Below are 26,058 nucleotides of genomic sequence, written 5' to 3'. Positions count from 1 at the left end.
CACCAATAACTTCCTCATTCCTCCAACTTCCTCAACAATCCTCCCAACCAATCTTCCAATTCCTCCAAAACTCTCAAACCCTCCTCTCACTTCAGTTTTCCATTTCAAAATACACCAGTCCCGTTTGCCCCACGTTCAAAATCCGTCCTCCTCACCCAACAATTTTCTTACCCAAGACGTTTGCCAAGCAAAGCTCCCCAGTTATCTGGTTAACCAACGAAAACAGTTGTCCGCGATATTTTTCCCCGGCGGCGCAAGCAATAATCCCCGGCAGCGAGTCGAAACGGCGAATGTAAATGAATCGCGACGCAGCGGATTTCCAGCGTGGCGGAAGGAGGAAAAATTAAACACGGTATCCCCGGGTTGGAAGGGATCGTTAAATCCCGGCTGACTTAAGAATGCGTTTCCCGGTGCCGTTCCAGATGCCAAGGCGCGCATCCTCTTCCTCACAATCGCGTCGCGCTTTGAAGAGGTAAACGAGGATCGTCCCGGCGCGGCGCTAGGACGGAGCGTTTAAGGAACTCGTAAACAGTGACCAAATAAACGCGGGCCGCGCCAGCGCCGACTGAGATTAATGGGGGACGAGCAAACGCGCGCGAGCGCGCCGGCAGTTTGCTTAATTTTCGTGAGGTTAAGGAACGCGCCGGGAGTGAAATTGATTCGTCGCCTCGAGGGCCGTTCGATAACCCGTGCCGGGAAAAGAATCAATTACTTGGGGGAATGGAACGCTCGCTCCGGCAATTAACGAATCCGGTGGCCACGGGTTTTCCTGGGGAAACCTGTTCGGGGATTTTTCGTTTGGGTGCCTAGGGAGTTTGATATTATTGCTGTTTGCGTTGGGCGATTCGGGAATAGAGTAATTTATGGTAATGGGGGTATTGTTGAAATGATGTTGGAGATGGAAGGGTTTTTTGGGTGGTTTGTGTTGGTGTGGATGAGGGGAAGGGGTTAAGGAATTTGTACTAGTTCGTTGTTAGCTTGTGGTAAGTTGAAGTGGGTTCAATTGGTAGGGGATGGTTAGGGTTTGATTGTGAGTAGTAGCGGGTGTGGTAAGGATGGTTCTGTAGGAAGTCGATGTTTCGTAATTGTTGATGTATGAGTGGTGAATTAGGTGTTGGTAGATATAACTGGGTTAATAATTTTTGCTTTGGTTTCTTTGAATCTTTGAAGGGTAGAATATTGGGATCAGTGAATAGAGCAATTGTTAAGGCTATTATTTTAAATAAATATTATTTTTCTACAGAGATAAACATGTTATAGTTCTATTGCATTAAAAAATAAATTAGCTATCAGTAGCTATAAATTTATCATTTCTGCTTTGGTTTCTTTGAATCTTTGAAGGGTAGAATATTGGGATCAGTGAATAGAGCAATTGTTAAGGCTATTGTTTTTAAATAAATATTATTTTCCTACAGAGCTAAACATTTTACAGTTCCATTGCATTAAAAAATAAATTAGCTAACGGTAGGTATAAATTTATCATTTCTGCTTTGGTTTCTTTGGATCTTTGGAGGGTAGAATATTGGGATCAGTGAATAGAGCAATTGTTAAGGCTATTGTTTTTAAATAAATATTATTTTCCTACACAGCTAAACATTTTATAGTTCCATTGCATTAAAAAATAAATGAGCTAACGGTAGCAATAAATTTATCATTTCTGCTTTGGTTTCTTTGGATTTCTGGAAGTTACAATTTTGGGACTACTGAATAGAGCAATTACAGCTATTATTTTAACATAAATATTCTTTTTCCATAGACCTAATAACATTTTACAATCCTACTGCATTATAAAATAAATTAAAATGCAAAAGTTCCATTTGAGCTATTGATAACGTTATAAAAGACAATATACAGAAGTCTAAATATATATTAATACAATTAGTCAACTAACCCTTTATAGAAGTGGAAGACCAGCTTTCAACGTCGACAACAGCCAGAAGGTAAATGGAATCTATAAACGCTCGAATATTTCGCTAGCTAGTGAGATCAGGGCAGAGCTTAATTCCGACAAGCCATCCTTTTGACGGATACAGTCCGCCGAGGACGACGCCGCGAACGCATCAGGGTTACGATATTAAATACACCGAATTCCTCGTCGTCGTGATTTAGCCTCGCGTCGCATTCTTCTTTTGCTTGCAGGAAATATCACCCGGGGCAAGAGGAATGCACAGAATTCGCGACTGGTAATGAAGTCCCTCAAACTCGCGGCCTCGGGATACGAGCCGCTGATTTCAAAAAGGAAACTGGCGGGTTTAATCGATTTTTGGGGCGACACGATTGTGCCAGCTATTCATTTGCCAAAGTGATTAACTCTACGGAGTGAAGATTGAAGTAATTAATAGAATCGTATGACTGAAACGTCAATTAAATCTTGACTTTCTGAAGCTTCAGTGAAAAAAGCTTTGGAACTTTGGGTTGAGATAATTATTTAAGACTGAAGTAATTAATAGAATCATATGACTCAAATACCAATTAAATATTGAGTTTCTGAAGCTACAGTGAAAAAAGCTCTGGAACTTTGAGTTGACTTTAAATAATTATGTAAAATTGAGTTGATTTTAAATAATTATGTAAAATTGAAGTAAATACTGAGTTACTTAGATTATGAAGTAAGGAAGTAACACTTTCATGGAAAAAAAAATCTAGCTGCACATACTTTATTTTTATATGGTTCGTATACAAGAAAAAAAATTCGTCAATCAATGCAGAGTTCATGGAACACGGAATATCGACGGAAAACAGAATCGTTTCCACGATGGATGCAAGTCCAGACAAGGGAGAAATTGAGAAAGAAAGAGATTGGAGGCTTGATCGAAGGCTGAAGCCGATAAACCGGAAGCCGATTAAATTTCTGGGACGGGGGCGAGAGGGTGGTGCTTCGGGAAGCAGCATCTTTGTCGCCTGGTGAATTTTGTATCGAACTCGTGCCCTGCTTCCAGAGAATTCTAATGAATCATAAGAAAACCAGGCTGAAGAAACTTCAAAAGAAAACTAACAGCTGTACTAGAATTGTTTCACCCCGAATGATTTACTAAAAGCTTTCGCAACTCATAACAAGGACTTTATATATATATATATATATATATATATTCAATAATTTTATATTGAATTTAATAATTTTCTTTGAACAATAGTGTTTAATAATTGTGTTGTAGTATTTACACAATATGATTTGATGATTCAAAATTGTTATTGTAATTAGTATTGTTATTGTAACTGTAAAATCCATTATTATTATTATTATTATCGCTATTACTATCATTATTATAATTCGTATTGCAATTGTTATTACTACTGCTATCACTATTGTTACTATAATTACTATTATAACTACTATAACCATAGTAATTAATACTGTAATCGCCATTGTTATTATGATTGTAAATACCATTATTATTTCTATCGCTATTACCATTATCATTGTAATTACTATTGCAATTGTCATTGCAATTGCTATTCTAACTACTATCGCAATTATTAATACAATTACCATTTTAATTACCATTGAAATTGGTATTCTTACTGCCACTGCCATTGCCATTCCTATTAAAAATTGAATAAAGAAATCCTTTACCTATTAACCTTCAACAATGTTAATTCAATCTACCGGCACTTTTGCTAACTTCAATTTGAAATCTTCGCGATATTATTAGACAATGGGTTAAACGTTGGAAAACAAGCTGAACGCGGGCCACCGGAATGATTAAACGCGGCGTGTTATTAAAACCTCGAGAATTTTTCGCAATTCCGCTGGCAAATAATGCACGGCCGGCACTCGCGACCAAGCTGAAGCAGCGTTGATTATAAAATTCATATTAACTCCTTGCCTTACAATATCGTGTCAGGCTCCAGGCGAAGATTTCTAATATGGTTTAACAAACATAAATGTCATTCAGTTGTGTTAACTTTAAATGAAATATTGTTCTTGTTAGCAATTTCTATGGTTTATACTAAATCTATACATACAAAGAGCGTACAATGTTTTCTTTTATTAATCCATTACTAACCCACTGCCGCGAACAGGTATACCCGTCCATTCTGCTGTACTAATGCAATTATTTGTTTATTCTTCAGTAGTACATAAAACAAAAATGACGTGACAGTCTAAATAACATGTAAGTTGATTTTCTGTACGATCTTTCATGACCAGAACAAGTCAAAACAAATGATTAAAAAAAGAACTGTGTTTCTGGGCACGATTTTAACCCTTTGCACTCGAAAGGTGACTCTCGGTCACCACTTGATTTGATACAGCACAACTATGAAGTTGATTATTCAGTATTTTTAATTAAAATTACATTTTGCAATGTGAAATATTTAAATAAAATAGCTTCGTTGCTTAATTTATCTGTGAATTATCGTTAAATTAGTTTCAAACAATGTCGTCTTTGTCTCATCAGAAATTGTATAAATATTTCTACTGAGAAACTTCCGAGTGCAAAGGGTTAAAAGTAAAAGTGAGCGGCAATAGGCGGTTAACGAGAAATTGTTGCAACAAATGCACCTACGAAATTAAATCGTAAGACAAGGGGTTAAACTACGCATCGACGAGCCACGTATTCAATTTGATCGCGTCGGGAGCGGCTCTCAGGATAAAATTATGCGCGCGTACTTTTCGCGATAATTCGGCGAAATTCGTGGTATATCAGTGTCTACAACACGCGGCGAAGGTAACATAGCCCGGGGACGTCTTTCCGGCCCCGGAAAAACACGAAATAACCGAATTAACACGCGCAACCCGCGAGCAAACTTAGTTGCCCATGCTGCCCATCAACTTTCGCGAAAATCTGATCGGCCTCGGTTGTTCAGCTCTCTAAACGTCTGAACTGACTTTTCGTTGGACAATCGCGGACGATAAAGTGGTCTGGAACTGTTAGTTTCTTGGAATATCGGAATTCATTGAAACTGGAGCACTTGGTGGATGGGAACGAAGAATTGATCGAATTGGATTGACATTTTTTTGGAAATTATGGAGGAATCAGAAGAGTTGAAGTTGTTGAAGTGTGTTTGAATTGCTTGGGCGGATAGAGGATAGAGAGTTTCTGGAATCAAAGGGATAGATCTGGGTCAGATTTGGGTCACGAAAATCTTTTAGAAAGTCTGATAAATTAGAAACTGGAGCAAGTAATGAACCAGAAAATGTTTATTTGCATTGTTTAGGTAGACAAAGGATAGGGGATTCCTAGAATCGACGGGTTAGATGCAGATTAGATCAGAAAATTCTTAAGAATTTGTTAGAAAATCTAATAGGATAGAAACTGAAACAGTTGGTGAAGTAGCTAAAATATACTTGAATTGTTCAGCTAAATTGACAATAGAGAATTCTAGACTCAAAGTGTTCGAGCCACATTAGATCAGAGAATCATTAACAATTTTCCAGAAACTAATACTAAACCAAGGAAACATAAACATATAATATCCCTAGAATTTTTCTGTTCCTAATAAATCATTAATGACGAACTGGTACTATTAATCAGAATTGAGAAATAAATCGAAGTCAACGAGTTAAGCATTTCCATTAAAATTGCCCCGAATTTCCGGTAATATCAGCCACAAAAATCTTCAAATGCAAAGGGTTGAAATCGTCAACCAAATGGTGAACAACACACAGCACCAAAACCAAAGAGATTGGCACCGATGACGAAATTCGCGTGGATGTGAAGTGGTGCGCGGTTAATGAACATCGGGCGAAATATTAAACACGCCTAGCCCAGTTCCGCGGGAAGACATCTCGCGAGGATCGATAGAGCGACTCATTATCTCGCGACCCATTGGAAAGCCAACCGATCGAACAATAAGGGGTTAAACAGTTATTAAACTGTTCATTTCGCTACCCTTCGACGCGAGAGGATGCAAACACGGCGCGGCGCGCACGGGTTCGTGACCGCAGAACGAACACGAGGGGGGCGGAAGAGTGTCCAGGGCTGCGGACAAGCCGGCCGAACGGGGAAGGGGTCGCTGCGCCGTTCAATCGCATCCTTAATTAGCGCACTCAATTAAGCACGCGCACCGAAACCCGCACAACAGACTGCGCAACCGGCCGCGCCGAGTTTTTGCGCCCGGGACGCGTTTGGGGATCGAATTACCGACAATTATTAGGGCCGTCATTGCGAATTGTCCGGTTCCGCTGATGAATGGAATTCGAGATATTGCTCCTGGCGATCCTCCAGCTGAATGAATGCTTCACAGGAAGATTCGGAATAGTAAATTAATAATGCCTATGGACGTTGTGATCCATGGTTCCTCTTCAGTGAGTTTAGGGTATCAGGATTAAGTGATGATTTAGAGGGGTGAAGGCAGCCGAAGATTGATCGCAGTGTTTTGAGATGAGGATTGTAGTTTGGATTATGTCCAAGACTGCAGTGAGTCAGAGGCCACGTTTGGATAGATGAAATGGGAGAGTTTCTTGGTTGGGCTTGAAGCAGAGCTGGAGCTAGATTGAGGTTAGATTTTCGTTGGAGATAAGGTGAAGTGGGGACTAGAGTTGTATTAGATTTTGGTGCTAGATGAAGTTCATAGAACAGGTTAGATTGGTGCTAAGTTAGGGTGTCTTCTGGTGAGATTTGAGCTAAGTTAGGGTGCCTTCTGATGAGATTTGAGCTAAGTTAGGGTATGTCTTCTGATGAAATTTGAGCTATATTAGGGTGTCTTCTGATGAGATTTGAGCTAAGTTAGGGTGTCCTCTGACGAGATTCGAGCCAGATAGATTTAGACCTAAATGCAAGACAGAGGATCTAGGTTAGAGTCCGAGTTAGCTTGCAGCTCAAAGTAGACCTGGATCATATAGATTACAGCCCAAGGAATGTCCAAACTACAGTGCAAGCTAAACTTAGATCAGACGTAAGCCCAAGTTAGCTCCACGTAAATCCTAACTAAAGTCCTCAAAGCAGCCCAAGCTAGTTCTACGTCAACATCCAATCCAGATCTAGATCAGGTCTAACCCAGACTTTAAATTACCACTAGAACTACCATACAGATCAAATTGATTTCAGAAATTTTACTTTGCAAGTATCTAAACTACGAAGACTGTAAAATAAAAGATTCAAAGCTCCTGAAAAGCATTCTAATTCTTATAAAAACTTACAAACAAATTCCAAATCGGTATTTCTATCATTAAGACTTCACCAATGAAAAACTGTCAAAGGAATTCATAGCAAAATTTCGACAAAACACTTCCAAATGAAGAACCAATGCATCAAAAAGCAAAGAAAAGTTGATCGGGATTACAAGACCAATGTAAACGCGTTGGGCAACTTGTACGTCGAAATCACGCCGTTTCCCGTTGCGTGGCGTCGACGACGGGATCTTTCGGAATTTACCAGAATTCAGCATTATCAGAAATGCGAATTCGTGGGGTCCCTATACGACACGGCGGGCGGGGAGGGAAGATAGTAACGCGAAAATGCAACGAGGCAATACACGGGGCTTCCCGAATCCAGCACGTGGCGCACTAAAATCGTACGAGGGATCCATTTTCCATTTGCCGCTCCCGGGACACCGCGATTTTACTATTTTCCAAGATCGTACCAGTAATGTCTGCTGAACGATACCGGTGTATCGAGTTTCGCCGGTAGTCCTCTTATTATCGTTTAACAGATATACGATCTAACACGAGGAAGTGCTTTTCTATAGCTGCTCACCCCTTTTTTCCAGTCCGTTTTGCTTTTTTCCGCCGCGCCACCATTTTGGACAACGACGCCATTTTCTACGTAACGACGATCACGAGAGAAGTTTCCACTCCATGAGATCAACTTTTTTATTTTCGAGTGCACTCCGTTGGACGACGTATCGTTTCCATAACCGACATTTTTATTCAGTAGTAATGAAGCGTTCTTTTGTGGATTATACGATTAGCTGCTGTTATTGCGGAATTGAAATGCTTCGGAGATTCATTGTAAATTGATTGTGTAACACATAAAGTTGACTTTTTATTTTTCATTGAATTCTTATTGTTGATCAAAGACTTAGTTAGATAATCGAGATTTTTGTATAGTGGTAATGAACCATTTATTTGTGAATTCTATAAGAAGTTGTCATTATTTCAAAGTTGAAATACTTCGGAGATCCATTGTAAATTGATTATGTAATACATAGAGTTGACTTTTTATTTTTTATTGAATTTTGATTGTTGATCAAAGTCTCACTTAGATAATTGAAATTTGTATATAGTAGCAATGAACCATTCTTTGTGAACTATATAATAAGTTGCATTATTGAAAATCTGAAATCCTTTAAAGATTCATTACGAATAAATTACCTAACACATAGTTGTCTTCTTATTTCTTAACGACTTCTTCTGTTACTCAAAGTCTGATAATTCAAATCTCTATATAGTAGTAATAAACCATTTTTATATAAGTTATACAAGTTGGTATGCAGCGAAACTGAAATTTCACAAGATTCCGGTACAAATAGTCTATCTCAAAAAATCAACTTTCTATTTCACAAAACCAATGCTCCCTGTTGAAAGTCTGATTTCCAATCCCGAAATTCCTCAAACTAATGAAAACCGAAAAGCTGCTCGCGAAATTAAAGTCCCGGAAAGAAGTTCGCATGGTTCCTCCGGCAAATGATTTTATTTCCGGCGGCGAAGTTCGCGAAAACGCGCGCGTGCCGCGGTCATACATACTTTATCCCCCGCGGACTCGAAACGGAAAAATCAGCGCCGGCACACCGGCCCTGGAAAATTGAAAAACATCGACCGTAGGAAAATTGGGAGCCGCACGAACGGAAGGGCGCGCGCGGGGAACGTTAAAAATTAAACATTTTAAAAAAGAATAACTTCCGCGGCATTTCGGCGAAACGTTCTCCCGGTATCTGAATTTTTGCGGTCGCCGGGATACAATTTTCAGGTGGGTTCTCTTTTTCAATAACGAAACAGCCTGAATTATTTTTCATGCTGAAAGCGACCGTTGTTTCGGGGGTATCTGTTTAATTAAACGAAAGATCGCGAGTCGAATAGAACGCGAACGAATTTCATTGGCAATGTAATGAAAAGTTTCGAATTCATTTGCGGAGGAGATAGATTATTCGGCGTCAGAGCGTGAAATGTAAGAGATGGTGGTATTGGGACACCCGATGTATAGGATGTTCTCCGCAGCGTACATAAAGGCGTCGACTTCTGATCCACGGAGTTTGGGAGGGTCCCTTTTTTCAGCGCCTCTCTCTCGGTGATCGAGCGTTTCTTTATCGAACTATGGTATTCGCCAGAAATTCACCATGAAAATATTCATCGAGCTGGATATTAATTTTTCATTCGTCTTTCCAGCCAGGGTATTCCTTGTTGTGTATGTGATGTGAACTTTTGAATAAATATTTTGTAGCTTTTTGAAGGAAAAATTGTTTTTGCGTTGTGAGGAGATTATAGTGTTTCGAGGAAGTCCGTAGATAAATTGTAGGTTTAATGTTGAATGAAAATTTTCTTGAGTTGTTTGTATCTTAGATGTAATTGGAATCATATCTGACTTGGATTTTGTATATCTTCTGTCTCATCTACCTTGGATTCTATTTATGTAGGATACAATCTATGTATGATTCTATTTATCTAGGATACAATCCATTTAGGATCCAATTTATCTAGGATCTCATCTATTTAGGATCTTATCTATCTAGGAACCCATCCATCTAGGATCCCATCTATCTAGGATCCTAACCATCTGGATCCCAACCGCCTAGGATTCTATCTATCTAGGATCCCAACCATCTAGGATCTCAACCATCTAGGATTCCATTTATCTTGGATCCCATCTATCTAGGATTCCATGTATTTATGATTCCATCTATGTGAGTCTCAACTACCTAGAATCCCATCTATCTAGGATCCCATCTATGTGAGTCCCAACTACCTAGGATCTCGTATACCTAGCATTTCATACATCCAGAATCCCCTATATCTAGGATTTTATACACCCAGGATTCCATCTATCTCGTATCCTATCTATCTAGAACTCTATCTATCAAGGATCTCCTCTATATAGGGTCCCAGCTACCAGAATTCCATCTATCACTGACTCCATCTACCCATGATGATATTTATCTACGATCATATGTATCTATAATCCCATCTATCGTGGATTCCATTTATCTAAGGTCCTATATTCCTAGGCTCCGCAATATCCTTCACTATCAATCATATATAACATCACCATTCGATAAACACAAACCAAAATACTTTCCACGCTCCTAAAAGAAAATCCTTAGCTAATCCTAATATTTCGTCACTGGAATGCGATCTTTTGTTAAGCCTGTCAAACATCATGGCGGCAAAAACGAGGAGCGTAACGTAGAATTTGATCATTTTTCTGGATGCCCGCCGAGGGGAGGTTCCGCAGCTTTCGCCGGGGTTCGTCGCATTGCGAATTTGAATGGATTGCGTCCCAATGTTTACCCTCTCCCCCTATGTACACTCTGTATATCGTGCACCCTCGAATCGCATAAAAGCACCGGCTGGGTTTCCATTAGTTTAATTACAGACAAGGTCGTCCACGGTGGTAGAACACCGTTGCGGGTGCACGTAGTTTAAAGCTCCAGCCAGGAGTTAATTCCGTAGAAAAGGTAGATCAGACCTTGTGCGTGACATCGGCGGACTAAAATGTGCCCGAGAATGGCTCTTAATGGCAATAAAATTGACCAGGACAACTTACAAAATTTCAGGGGAACCTTAGAAACAACTGATCAATCTGTAACACCACGACCCTTTATTTACACAGCAGGAGACCTCATTAATGATTAGCATCGCCGATCCGATACTGTTTATCAGATATCTGATGATCTCCAATTCCATTAATATTTCCTGAAAGGATCTAACTTTAAGCTAACTTGGAGGTGATTCGAACTTCGACTAGAACTGTTAATCCTAATTGATCCTGACGCATTCAAATGGTACAGAATGGTAGCTAATTACTGAAGAATTAGTGCCAGCGATATGAAGATGTACGAGTTAAAGGAAATGAAGTAAGGCAGCTGCTGTTAAGGGTAGAAGTAAGGCGAAAGAAATTATTTATACAGGCGAATGTATTCAATTTGGTTATCCGCAAACCTAACAGCATCCCTTTGTGTCCAACAATTCCCTCGAAACGTGTACACATTGTTGCAGGGAACACGAGTCGAATGGACGCTCGAAGATCTTGCAAAATGCATGATAACTTCCTGGCAAACGCGCTCTCGATTTCCACCAAGTACGTCCCAGCCGCAGTTATCTACCATTACCTCTTTGTCAAGGCTTCGTTCCTCTTTCTCTAGCGTGGTATCACGTTTCGCGTGTATGCATGAAGCAAATAGAGCGAATGAACTGTTGCTTTAAGTATTTGTGACACAATTTTCTGCTTGAAGAAACAGTTCCCTTCGCTGCTCGCCGAAGGACATGAATAATTCGAAGATAAGGTGAACAATTGGCGAATCAACTTAAAAGCTTAGGGTATCAGTCTAGGAATATGGAATGTATAATCTGTCAGCTCAGACATTCAGTAGATTGCAACTTATCAGTCTAGAAATTTAGAAAAGTAAAATTAATGAAGAGAATTTTAGGGTATCAGCCTAGAAATTTAGAAGAGTAAAATTGATGAATAGAGAATCTTAGGGTATCAGCTTAAAAATAGAGTAGATTATAGTCTATCAATATAAAATTCCGCAACATACTTCATCTATCAGTGTACAAACTTAGAGGATCAAGCTAAAAGCCTAGGATATCAATCTATCTGTCTAGGCTACCAGTCTAGAAATATAGAAAGCATGAACAGATAGCAACTTATCAGCTTAGAAACTTAGGGTATCATCCTAGAAATATAGAAGATTATGATCGATCAACCTGAAATCTTAGGATATCAGCCTAGAAATTTAATACATCATAATCTATCAACCTAGAGTCTTAGAGTATCGCTTAAAAAATCTTCAGCATCAGCCAAACTCCGCAACAGACTCTACCTATCAGCCTACAAACTCAGAGGATCAACTAAAAAGCCTAGGTTATCAATATATCTATCCAATATCTATGTACCAAGTTAGGAATACAATACACCAGTTTCAATAGCTAGAATCTACCAAATCTTATCATTCCAAAGATCACTATCCAATCACTACCAAAAACTCAATGACAAATCGCCTAGCAGTCAAACCAAGCATGATCATTAGCTCCCCAAAACTGGACAAGACGAGGACCTCCTAGTTTTAATGGTCGATTGGTGATTCCAGGAGGAAGGCGACCGCCTGAAATCCAGCACCTGCAGTGGCAGCAGGCAACCAGCTAGCTACCTAGCCGGCAGAGGCGAACAAAGCGGAAAGCTTCGGCGTACAAATAGCGCCGGCCCCGTGTTGCTGCAAGTGCCGCGAAACTTTAACAATGGTTATTGTTTCGGGCCGGCTCTGTAACTGGCCTAATAAAATAGCGGAAGCTCGCCGCGGCCGGGGTTGGGCGAAAAAAACCCGGTCCGAGGAAAAATCGGCTACCACCGGCGGATATAACGATAACGGGAAGTTCGAGGCGGCGGAACGCTCGAAACTGCGCCTATGGCTCGTTATCGTTTCGAATGCGCTTTCTGATGTTTTATACAGTTCGTGGGTTGGGGGATGGTCTTCCTCGAACGCCACGGGGAATCAGCCTAATGGCTGGAACGATGGTGGCTCTGTTTCAGAGAAACTGCGGAGGTATTTAATCGGTGGATCGTTCTCTCGATAGAGGTCGGAATGGCAGATAATTTTATCCTGAAGCGCCGGATCCTTCCGGCACCCTAGCTCCTCTGTTTTTAGCAGTGATGGGTCAGTATCGAACATCTTGTGATCTGAAATTGTTTTTTGGTTTTGATGGTGGGAGAGGGTTGTGAATCGGGTTCGATGGATGATTGTCTTGGAGTGTTTCGTTCCTTTGTAATCCTTTGATTTGACCAATGTTAAATTTGATGTTATTAATATTGATATTGATATTGTTAATAGCACTCATGTTATTGATATTGATATTATTTATATCATTAAGATTGATATTGATATAAATATTGTTGATATTGATTATTGTAGAAGAAATTTCTGTTAGTTTCGATTGCAATTGTAAAGCTACATTTCTATAAAATAAAATACATAAATCCAGCGTTGATGGAGTATAACGATACGACAAATATTCAAATTATTAATTTAACGGTTGTTATGTTAACAGAAATATCAAAACATACTCCGTTCACCGAGGAACATGATGGAATTCGAGGAAATAATTTTCCAATGCTTTCAAGGGGCGTGCATGTTATTCAGGAATACTATTTTTCCAATCAGTAATTCGATGTGATGGCTCCAACGCAGAGATACACATAATACGAAACGTAACGCGTTTCCCCATGTTTCTGTTCGCTCCTATCGAACACCATGCAAGCTGTAGCTCGAACGAGAAGTATTAGCTGTGTATCGCGTTTCGAATCTTCGTTCGGGTCGTTAGATTTTGATAAAGACGTTCATTTCGTCGGGAATTGAAAGGACATTTGGGCAGTCGATGAATCTTTCTAGAAATTTGTATAATACTGTTTAATACTTTTTCACAAAACCAGTGACTTTTATTGAACACTGAAGATATCAAATGTTATGACAAATATTCCAAATAATAACACTGTAAACATTATATATTCTAAGCATTAAATATTATAAATATCCAATCTTTCAAACATTAAACATTGTAAAGATTAAATATTCCAAATATCCCATCTCTCAAACATTAAACATTGTAAATACTAAATATTCCAAATATCCAAACTTCCAAACACTGAATACTGTAAATATTAAATATTCCAAACACCCATCTTCCAAACATCAAACACTGTAAATATTAATTATTCCAAATATCCAATCTTCCGAACATTACATATAAATATGAAATATCTCAAACATCCAATCTTTCAAGCACTAAATCTTCCAAACATCCAATCTCCCGAATACCAAGCACCACAAACGAAAACCAATAACAACCATCAAAATCACAAGCACTCCTCGCCAACAATATTAAACGCTCAACAGTCCCAGCGTTAACGACACTTTTCATCCGCCAAACAAAAAACGGGATTCCGTACCCGAAGACAGCCCCTCGAAAATTCCCGAATGTCTCGGAGTCAAGGGGTTGTCTCGGTCACGGATTACACGTTTCCAGCGGTAAATCCCCCTACGGTGGAAAACCGACGTCGGATACCGTCGCGACAAGGCTGATTTGAATTTTTCTTGGTGGCTCAATACCCTGCTAGCTCCTCTCACGGGTACACGTCGCATTGAATATTCCATAAATAAATCGGCGTTTAATAGAAAATCGGGGAACCTTGCCGCCCACCTCATCGCTCACTGTCACGCGCCGCCCCCGACGCCCTGCCCGCCTAGTATCTCAATAATATTCAGTTTATAAAGTTTGAATGGCTCTCTTATTACGCGGCTGACGAAGCCTGCTTTTCTCCCTTTCCCCCCCCTCTTTTTCGACGGGGATTTATCTTGCCGGCGATCGACTCGGAACAGAGGGATGCTCGCTTCTTCCGGGGTAACTGTACCTGCGGGTGCAGCTGCTTATGCAATCGTAATGCCCCTCATTTTACATGGAAAAGAGGAATGTTTTGTTCCAGTGGGACCTGACTATTTGAATTGATAGTGGTCTTTGAATAAAGAACTTGGGAACTGAAGCTTGAATAGCTGATTCGAGGCAGATGTGTTGGGTTTCTGGTTAACACGTTACATGCCGTGTCAGTCACCGATCACTGACGCTTCTGAATTATTTGGAAACAATCGCAACATGCAAAATAATCAATGTCGAATCGAAATGTTTAACCCTTTACTGACGAATGTCGACATTCCGGCGAAATGAAACGTGCATATTTGGAGACTAAATCGCAGACAAATGATTTAGTTACTTGGACAGCAATTTATTAGCTTCATCTGCTGAAGGTTTTGTGCTTTTCAAAGAATCTTCGTCTGAAAAGGATTAATAACGTAATTAGATTGATAACAGCGTGCAAAGATTGTAATGCCAAATAGTGAATTGCTACTTTTCTTTGCTGAAAAGGATAACTATAGAAAAATAATGAAGATTTTCATGGCACACGTGTTAAATGACTGCATCGAAAGCTGAAGTAACTAGTTTAGACTTAATCTAGATAGAGTTTGGCTAACATCGTTCATTTAAATTCTCCGAAATATCAATTCAACTAAAGATAGGAAGAGTTAGTTCGGAAGGATGGTAGCAATCGCTAGAAACATCCGGAAGTTTCCAGGATCCGTCGTTTCGTGTAATACCGCCGATTGTCCTGGCGCGTTTCGGCGACAATAACCCGGCCCGAGACGACAATAACGCGTTCTCAGAGGCAAGGGAACTCCCGATCGAGCGTGGGAGGGGCGGCGACGTGTCCGGTCCTAATTCCTCTGTTTGTGTATGCAAACGAAGAGACGAGGTCGGTGAGGGTCGCCTGGACATTCGTGTTTAGATTGTCCCGCCTGTGTGTCGCGCACAAACTCGTGAACGCACCTGTAGTAATGGTCGCTCTATCAGTTCAAAGAGTTAGAGACCGTGCGCGAAAAACACTGATGGTAATTACACAATTTTGGCATTTTTTTCGGCAAGAAACCTATTCCCACTGGTGGTTTTTAGTCAGAATTTTAGTCGGTGAAGTTCTCTGATCGATACTCTTCAAATTTATTAAATTTTAACCCTTTGCGCTTGAGAGGTGACTCCCAGACGCCAGATGATTTGATCTAGCAAAATTATAAATTTTGTTATTTACTATTAACCTTTGTATACTGCATCAGAAAAACTTTTCAGTGAAAAGAGTTAATCGCTGTTGGTAATACATTCAGCAAAATTTTCTAATCGATGTTCTTAAGTTTTGTCTCAAATTTTAGTCACCAGAATTTACTGATCAATATTCCTCAATTCTAGTCTTTCATTTTAGTGACCAAAATTTGCTAACCAATATTCTTCAGTTTTAGCCTTCAATTTTAGTTACATTTACTAATCGATATTCTTCAATTTAATAATGGAAACTCAGATATTCTAAGTTAATCATCAATAGTAATTTCAACCAGAAGGCAAAATAATTGTTGCAACCAAGATTAATTAGTGACCTCCCTATTGTATAATTGAGACATTTGCACTGACTCAACAGTGGGATTAGTTTTCGAAATACAAAGAGATCAAAAATCGCTGGGAGGCAACGGAAATGAAAATAATAGGAACAAGGACGTTTCCAGATTACGACTGCTTTGTTTCCCGTTGGAATGGAAATTAATTTCATTCGCGGTGAAGCATTTTGGTCAATTGTTGCACAGGATTCTGTCTTCAAAGTATCGAAGCGCGAAAGTTTAATCATACTGTTGTTCATTTCTGTAGGACTTTTGCCACTTGGAATCTAATGTAACGAAATAAAGAAGACAATTTTGGAATGTAGACCTTGAAAAGGATTGTACAAGAGTAATCAGATGACAGGAAGTTGCTAGTCTAGCAAGATATCCTATAGAGATGCAGTCTCTGCAACAAAGTAGCTGCGATTTATGCAGAACCATAGGGATGGACCTCTAAAGTGTGAAACTTGGTGTGCTCATAAATGATGATCGCTGGAATCAAATATACAACACGTGATTAACTTGCTGAACCATCCTCATTGGATATTCGATGTCTTGGATCTTGTTAAAACCGTCTCTCATGGGACTGGTCTAGCGAGACACTAAATAAGTGATCGAATCGGTAAAAGATAAAATTAACTATTAATCTTGGAAGATTTCATTGAGAACACAACCTAGTTTCAACCTAATCTTACTATACATTGAAAATTTCCATCATCTTTCCTACGAAAAAATTAGAAAATCAAAAATTTGTAGATCAAGCTGGATAATAAATTTAGAGTATTCATACGACCAACACTATAACCAAATGATTATTTAGTTAACTCTTGCGAGTTTTTACATCATTATTGTTTAAAACAAATTTTAAGATAAATTCCTAAGTAATATTTCTGAAAAAAATATATTACTTACTCTTTTACTCTAATTTACTCTTTTCAAGAACTGCGAAAGGAAGGAATAGGTCATCTTGACCCATTCAGTAGTTTTAGTGTTCATAAATTAGATTAGAAGATAAGACCGCAATTTCCCAAGAAATACCAAATTCTTTCTTCTACCTAATAAATTATTAAAGCGCCTTAATCAAATAAAGCTTTCAAATAAATCACAAGGCAAGTGGTTAATAGCTCAAATAAACATCTCTACCTTTTCAACAATATAAAAAAAAAGAAACAATAGGTTATCTTCACCCATTCAATAGTTTTAGTGTTCATAAATTAGATTAGAAGATAAAACCGCAATTTCTCAAGAAATGCCAAATTCTTTCTTCTTCCTAATAAATTACTATAAGTGCCTTAACGCTGAGACTACCGAGCAATTGGAATGAATTATTTCTAGTTTTCATAAAACTTAGAAAAATATATATCTCAAAATTTGATCAGTTTCTCATTGTCGTATCTGTATAAATACACAAATTTATTTTACAATTTTTTGCAAAAGTCTTATCAAAATTTAAATACTAGCGAACTGAAAATTCTAAAATGGGTCAATTTGGCCCGTCTGATTCTTGACCGAAGATTCTTTAGGTGGTACGATATTAGCAACTCTCCAGTAATAGTTTATACGAATAAACTCGCGATTTCCTAAAATCTAAATGCAGCATCGAAAAAGGAACACGGTAAATCGCCTGTCAGAGTACTTAACGGAACGCGACTGGAGTTAATATCAATTAGCCCCGGTTTTTACCTCGCTGCCGTCTCGGGCGTCTCGTCAAAGTGCATATCCCCGGCGCTCTCGCAACGAGATGCTGCTTTGCATTTCACTTCAACAAACTCCGGTAACGACAACGGTTATCGCGCCGGGAATGTATTCGCCGTTCCGTACCAGCGAATGCTACAATGGCGCGGCTCCTCCCGCGTACGGGGCAACGATAAAATCACGCGGAAGCACTGCAGATCCCTTTAATTGTTTAAAGTCGCTGGCTCGAGTACTTACAAAGAACCAACGCAACGTAACCTAACAACCACGGCTTTGCGAAACGAATAGTTATCGCGTATTCTTGCAGCAGCTCGCGTTCTAGCACCGAAAAATCGAATCAATTCAACCCTTTAATTGGGGGAGAAGGAGCTCGTTCAACTTCGTCTTCTCTACAACAATGAACTTGTAGTTGATATTCTATGTTGAATTACATACAATGCATTAAAACATGAAATATTGCAGGAAAATGTTATATTATGTTCTATTATAACATTTTACCGATAAAGCGCCTCAATCAAGCAAAGTCACGAAAGAAATCACAGTGGTTAATAACTGAACTTGTAGTTGATATTCTACGTTGAATTACATATGATCTATTAAAACATGAAATATTGAAGTAAACTGTTATATTATGTTATAATATAACACTTTACTGATAAAATGCCTTAATCAAGCGAAGTCAAGAAAGAAATCATAGGGGTTGATAACTGCGCAAAGAAACATCTTACCTTTTAACACTAAAACTACCAGGTGAGTCAAAGTGACCAATTCCTAATTTCTTTTACAATTACTGCAAAGGTACAGACTATTCTTTAAGCAGCGATTAAACGAACTGATCTAGTAATAGCTGAACTGACATATAAGCCAAATCTTAATAAATTCACGTGTACAGCTTTTATCAATTTTAAAAAGATGGTTTCAGTTCGGTAGTTCTACTGTTAAACACTTGCAAAAAGAAATCATAATTATATTACGTTATATAACATTTTACCATTTTCACCATTATAAAAATGGCTTGTTGCTGGTAGGTTACAAAATCAACTGGAGTGTTAAGAATTAACCCTTTGAATTCTGTAGGCTCCAATATTGCATCAGTTATAATATTAAATATTTTAATAAATCTTAAAGAAACTACCCTAAAATTATTAGATTTTCCCTACATCCGAATTTTGTACTGAGAAAAAAAATAAAAGATCGAAGAAAAATGTTATAGCATTTCTCATTGTCGCTAGGAATACTATAAAAATTAGTTGCAGTTGCTGATAGATTACAAAACAACCTAGAGTGTTAAGAATTAATAAATTCAAATGTTCATCAGCGAAGTGTCCGTCAGCTGAACAAACGTCTCGAGCGACGTGGACCAGCGACTCAGTCGAGATCCTTTGATGAACGTGTTATCAGGTGATGTTTCGCTTTCGCGGCAGCTAGAGCTCGCTTTCTTCCCAAGTATTCCCGTCGGAATTTTAATTAATATCCTGCGGTTTACGCGGAGTCGAACGCTCGTCGGGCGGACACAAAGCCCCAGTATAAAAGGCGATACCCGAAGCCTCGCCCACGGGGCAGTTCCGTTTTTATCGGCGACGAAATGGCCCCGACTCCTTTTCAAGGCTGGTACACGGTGGACGAACGTCGGCAACGAAATCTGGGGACCGGAAATGGTGATGGGAGAAATGGCAAATTGCTGCCATTAACTACCATAGCGGCTCCTCGACGAATAGACACGTTCTAGGTTCGCTTGTGATACTGGATTTTTCTCGAGTTAACCCTTCGGAAGGTTCTTCGGGGGTTACTGGGTTCAGGAATTAAATTCGTAACATATTTTTTGCGTAGGTTGGATACTGAAGTATGGAAAATGGAGGTTTGAGATTGGAAATGTGGATGTGTTAGGGTATTGTTGATTGGATTTGTGAAAAGTAGCTTTGAAGTCGATGGAATGGATGTGGATAGCATTCGTATAATTGCAAATATTAAATATTCACATACTAAAAATTCCAAATATTAAATATTCCAAATATTAAATATTCCAAATATTAAATATTCCAAATACTAAATATTAAAATTACAATACAGTCTTTTCTCTCGAGCAGAAATCAGTTTTAATAAAAATTGCAATTTATCTTTAACCTACCGAAAGCTTCTACAAAGTAAATTCAATTTTCTTTAATACCAGTTGCTTCTAACATCTTACTACATGAAGTAACAAACGTCCAGTCTATTTATAAAGAACTGGATTTCTCCCAGTTCCTGTTCTCAAACCATCAAGAAACCTTCATGGTACCTAAAGAAATGCCACAGCAGGAGCTGCTGGTATCAACGAGCCTGACGATCGACGTTAACCCTTTCCGAACGAACGTCGATATTTTTACGAGATCGGACTTTCATACTTGGAATACTGAATTGCAAACAAACGATTTAATTACTTAAATAGCCAGGGGTCAGTACATAGTTTACATTTCCTCTATTATTTATATACAACTTATATTATAATATTGTAATAATATAATGATATTTATAATACTATAACAGTATAATAATATTGCATTTATAATAATATAATAATGTAGTAATATTTATATTACAATAATATAATAATATAATAATACTGTATTTATAACATTATAATAACATGATAATATTTATAATATTACAATAGTATAATATTTATATTACTACAATAATATAATAATATTGTATTTATAACATTATAATAACATAACAATATTTATAATATTACAATAATATATTAATATTTATATTATAACAACACAGTCATAGATGATCTGGTAGATTCAACCGAAGGTGCCGTACACTTCAAACAATCTACGTCCGCAAAGGGTTAATCAGAAAAACCAGAAGAAGCCCGTAAATAACACACAATTCACGATCCATCCAATCCATCCAATGAAGCACGTCAGCGTGTTTCATTCCCGAGGTGATTTCTAGACAGACAGGAAAACGAATTCTCTTTTCCGCGTTTGTGCGGCTCGAACGTCGCGTCAATTTCAAAACTAAATTAAGTCTTTAAATTTGCAGGATTATCGCGGGGAAACGCCAGGGGAACATAATAACTGCATGAAATCCCCGGGAGCGCGCCTTGGCCCCGGACCGTTTCATCTTCAGCGGAATTAAGCGCGGCGGCGCGCCGCTCTGCGCCGGACAGGCTTGTTTACACTTAATTTATTGATTAAAGTGTTACCTATACCGCGCCGGCTCGCTGCTAGAAAATTCCGCGATCGGCAACCGAGGGACACTTGTTGAAAGCCTAATGAATATCGCACGACTTTCTCGCTTTGCTACTGTTTCCGATGGGCGGCTGTCGTCTTGCAGTGTGCAACGTCGCGAAATGAATCTAACAAGATTTTATTGTGATAACGTGATTTATCGATGATGCATCGATGATAAACTATGTGATCTTTTTCTGGTAACTGTGTTCGATGACGTATACTTTGCTTTCTAACTGATTCTGGAAAATTATGTGTGACTAATATATTATAGTAATATTACAAATACAATATTGTAATATTCCAATATTATAAATATTATTTTACATATTATTATATTATAAATACAATATTATGTTATTGTAAATATTATTATACATACTATTATATTATAAATACAATATAATATTACAATAATACAATAATATTTGTAATAACATAATATTATACCATTATAATATTATAATATATATTGTATATAAACAACAATAAAATTGAGGATAATTTCAATATTCTGTTTTATTTGATCTTGGTTGGACTTGGATTTGACATTATTGAAACACTAGAGAACTGATGATAGTTATTTCTTTCGGAACTCCCTTAAACTGCCAGTGACAATGTTGTCGCAAAAGAAATCAGTGCTGTACAGTTTGCTGGAAAATTGAGAATAAGTCTAATCCTGCTTTCTTCTGATACTAACTTCCGAAACAAATGCAAAACTTTACAAAACTAAACCATGAGAAAACGAAGTTCCACTTCGAAACCATAAGTCGACTCCTCCAATTTCGCCTGTGAAAGTAATCGATTCGAGAGTGCCACTATCGAATCGTCATCAGAAACACCGCAGTCTCCGTGAATCTTCGCGCGACTCCCAAGGAACGGCGCATCCGCCGTGAAAATAAGAAACACTTACACGCACACGAGTAAACGGTGTTCTGTACAGCGAAAGCATGCCTCTGCCAAGAATAGAAAAGGGTGGTAACACAAACAAGACAAGTCGCAACACTGAATATCACGCACGGACGACACACGTCGCATCGGTATTTCGATCCGTGACATCGAATAAAAGCACTACAACGTTCAAAAGAAAAAAAAAAAAAAAGAAGAAGAAGAAAAAAGAAAAAATGTTGGACGAGAACAAAAACGAAAGGAACAAAGAAAACAAAATATAGAGAATACACAGAGTATTACGCCGCACGATTCACTGGCAGGAAAGATGGAGAGACTGTGAGAGAATCGGCTGCGACGCTGGTTCACTTACCCCAAAAACACCGACCGGAGAGAGTGAGGGATGAGCTCGCGCTCGGATTCGCCCGATTTCGACTCTTTATTCTGTGTGCAAGGCCGACGAAAACGATTTGACGGATGAATGTTTCTCGTTGATAAAGGAAACGAAAGAAAAGAAGAAAATAAACGAGATAGAGTGATAGTCAGAGAGAAAGAAAGAGACAGATAGAGAGATAGAGAGAGAGACAGATAGACAGAGAGAGAGAGAGAGAGAGAAAAATAGAGAGAGAGAGAGAGAGAGAGAGAAATAAGAAAAAAAAAGAAACTTGCTGAATGGCTCCGGCGCCAATCGAAACTGAATGATCGCGACTCACCTTTAGTCCGAGGGTAGGAGTCAGCATTCCATAGTCGGTTAGGGGTGGCAGCATAACGGGGGGTAGGTTTGCCATCATCATACTGTCTAGAATCTTCGCACGTACTTTCCCTTCGTGCACAGAACACAAATCAATTTATTGCTTACTAGACCTACCTGAAACACAAAGAGGAACAGAGACGTATTAGGCAACTGGTGGTTATTTGATTTTATTGTTATTGATAATGTTAGGGGAGAGCTCGTGGGTTTCGAATGCTTCGATTGAAGTAGACAGAGTTTATTGGTGTTTTCGTGGTTGTACACTGTGGGGCATAGCTATAGCACTATAAACATTGTTATAATTATACTTTAACGATATGATTTGTTAGAATATAATCTAGTAAATGAGAAAGCGTTGTTAATTGAAGTTGTTGCTTGACATTAATTGAATTATTGAAAACTTGATACTGTAGCTATGTTCCGGAGTGTATGTTTTGAACAATAAAATAATGATTGTTAATAAACATTTTGAGATATAACAGTTGTTGTCTTTATTGTGTTATTATAGAATACACGGTATTTAAGATTGACTTAATCTTTGAAAGTACCTAATGCCAGCTTAGAGCTTTCCTGGGTCTGACCTCATACAGACTGAATCTACTAACTCCCAATCTTTCAATAATTCACCAATAAAAACGAATATTTCTTTAGATTTCTCAACCTGCCAAACAAAACCATCATCCAATTCCACATATCTATAAAACCCACAATACTAAAGCTTGACCTAACTTTTAAAACCAACCCCTCCCAATTAACCCACTGCCGCACACTTTTACTTTTAAACTCGTGCCCAGAAATGCAGTTTCTTTTTTAATCGCTTGCTTTAATCTATTCAGGTCATGAAAAATCGTACACAAAATCAACTCACATGTTATCTAGGATGTTACGTCATTTTTGTTCAACGTATTACTGAAGAATAAACAAATCAATGCATTAGTATAGTCCGTAAAATAGATACTTAACCCTTTGCGGACGAAGATTCTCTGAAATATACAAAACCATCAACGGGTGAAGCTAAATCATATATCAATCACTCGAACAATAGAAAAATAGGAAACTACGTGCCGAACTCTTGACGTTTCAGTAACTGAATCATTTGTTTGCTATTCAGTGCTCCAAATATGAAAATTCGATCTCGCTGAAATATCGACGTCCATCCACAAAAGGTTAACACTTGAAGTTAACACTCCACCCTCGTGAGCTTAACCAAATGCAGACCTAATCAACGAACTCCAAAATCTCAATCCCAAAACCTCACTCCACCAATAAAACCTAAAAAACCCCCACCGCGACTCCATCTTTCTGAAACTTCAGAACAAGCCATCATCCAATACCCTAAGCATCCCCTAACTTCATCAAACATTTCTGCCAAGCAAATTACCATACTCCGACATAAATTCCCGTCCCCAGGCCGAGTTTTCCCAGGAAACCGTTCGAAACCGATATTCCCACGCAACTGGGTGCATCGGCAGGCAGTCAGTTGTATTTACCCGCGACCGAAGAAAATCCAGGCTGGCGCGGGGCTAGCCGCGCAATCAGCAAACTTGACGCCAGGCTTTCTGCGGGAACAAAGCAGCCCCGGCCGCGTTTTCCTTATCTTAAATCCTCGCGGAACGCGGAAAGTGTAACAAAGGCTGCGGAACTACGGGTATATCTACCGATGAACTTTTCCCGGCCGCGTTGGCGACACGCTCCGCGCAAACATTGTTCCGAACTCGTCCCGATCCGCAGCCCAGGTAACCGGGCTGGATGGGGACTCGGCAGTTCCACAGTTGCCGAGTTTCATCAGCCGTCTACCGCGCCGCGCCGCCCCCACCTCCAGCTACATTTCAATTATACCTCGGCAACCAATTAAGAAATTAATCCATTAAGATTAACGTGAACCGCGACGGAACTCGCGTAGACGGGATTACACACGGCCCCGGGATCGACCTGGTCCGAGTCAACGTGATCGCCGGAGACGGGGATACCCGCTGGGCTAAGATTACCGGTCATTTGGGGTACATTTCGTTGGTGCGTCGAGTGGCACGGGAATATGGAGATTTTTGGGTGGGTAATGTTTTCTTTTTGTGGTGAAGGTGGGTGGGATTGAACAAGTGTTGGTTGGACTGTGTGGTTCTTAGGGTAGGTTGGGAATGGTTTTCATGTTATCGGAGTGGGAGTTGGTGGGTCAGTGTGATTAGCTTTAGTGTTTGGAGGTTTTCAAGATTTCAAGTTCCCAAGACTATAAGTTTTCAAGATTTCAAGTTCTCAAGACTCTAAGTTTTCAAAACTCCAAGTTCTCAGGTTTCTAAGTTCTTAGTTCTCTAAATTCTCAGTTCTCTAAGTTCTCAAGTTTCTAAGTTCTCAAGTTTTCAAGCTTTCAAGTTTTTAATTTCTGAAGTTCATGAGATCATAATCTTTTAAGTTATCAAGTTTCGAGTTTTCAAGCTATCAAGTTTTTAATTTCGTAAGTTCGTAAGTTCATAAGTTTTCAAGTCTCCATACTTCAGGAGTGTTCAAGTTTTCAAGATTTCAAGTTTTTAATTTCGTAAGTTCATAACTTTTCAAGTTTCCAAGCTGCAGGAGTGTTCAAGCTTTCAAGATTTCAAGTCTCAAATAATCACTTTAGAAACTGAACAGTTCATCAAAGAATATAAGCGTTCAAACTTCACTTTACTATTCACGTGGTCCAATAACTCACATTTCTAAAATTCAAAAGCAGCATCAAAAATTAAACCAAGTCAAACTCTACCAACAGTTAATATAACCAAAACTCAACAACTATATAAATACGAAGCAAAATTGCGAAAAAATTCTCTCATACATTCCCGAAGCATCAGCAAACATGCACAAAAAAATTCAGTGAACCAGCTTCAACAATTCTCAATCTAATCTGAATCTAAAAACCGTTGAAAAAGAAACCCCCTTAAATCTAGATAAACCTCGTTAAGTCTATATTCCGCAAAGCCAAATATTCGCGTAACAATTTGACCAACGCTCTCTACAATAATGAGGGGCCAACAGAGTAAGAAACACCGTTGTTTAGAAAGCTCAAAGTATCCCACCACGAAATTCCACATTCGCAGCGGTAACGAACGTCCGTCCACGGTTCTCTGTTACGATTTACCGGCGACTGGCCCGCACGAATTAAACCGGTCTAAGTACACTTTAATTAGCCGCACGGCAAACAAGCACGGCCATAAGCCACTGATTTACATGAAAACCGCGCGCGCCGACTCGACCGTGCTCAAATATCCACAACCCCCTTTAATGAATCATTCCTTCGACCGATCGACACCCTGGACAAGGAACCTCCTGTGACACACTTCGATGAAAGTCGATCACAGTACACCCTAGCCCTAGGATAATCGACATTTTCCATGATTTTTAGAATCACGAGATCCTTAACCCCTTGCCTTACGATTTCATTTCGTAGATGCATTTGTTAGAATTATC

At 38.9% G+C, this 26,058-nt stretch overlaps 1 protein-coding gene across 8 annotated transcripts in view; it reads right to left on the bottom strand.

The window, feature by feature from the left end:
- Nucleotides 1-26,058, bottom strand: part of heph (polypyrimidine tract-binding protein 1 heph) — a 517,180-nt gene that overhangs the window by 291,609 nt on the left and 199,513 nt on the right. For 5 of the 8 annotated variants that reach the window (XM_076365032.1, XM_076365037.1, XM_076365030.1 and 2 more), the window contains one exon: nucleotides 22,583-22,737. The exons of 2 other annotated variants lie outside the window; for them this stretch is intronic. In XM_076365032.1, the coding sequence (XP_076221147.1) occupies nucleotides 22,583-22,663 (81 nt within the window). In that variant the 5' untranslated portion in view covers nucleotides 22,664-22,737. The remainder of the gene's footprint in view (nucleotides 1-22,582; nucleotides 22,738-26,058) is intronic. One more of the 8 variants, XM_076365031.1, reaches the window with a different exon arrangement.

The sequence above is a fragment of the Nomia melanderi genome, chromosome 2 (assembly GCF_051020985.1).
Source record: "Nomia melanderi isolate GNS246 chromosome 2, iyNomMela1, whole genome shotgun sequence".
NCBI classification, from domain to species: domain Eukaryota; kingdom Metazoa; phylum Arthropoda; class Insecta; order Hymenoptera; family Halictidae; genus Nomia; species Nomia melanderi.
The sequence above is the reverse complement of the archived record's forward strand: the minus strand, read 5'-3'. Positions and strand labels throughout refer to the sequence as shown.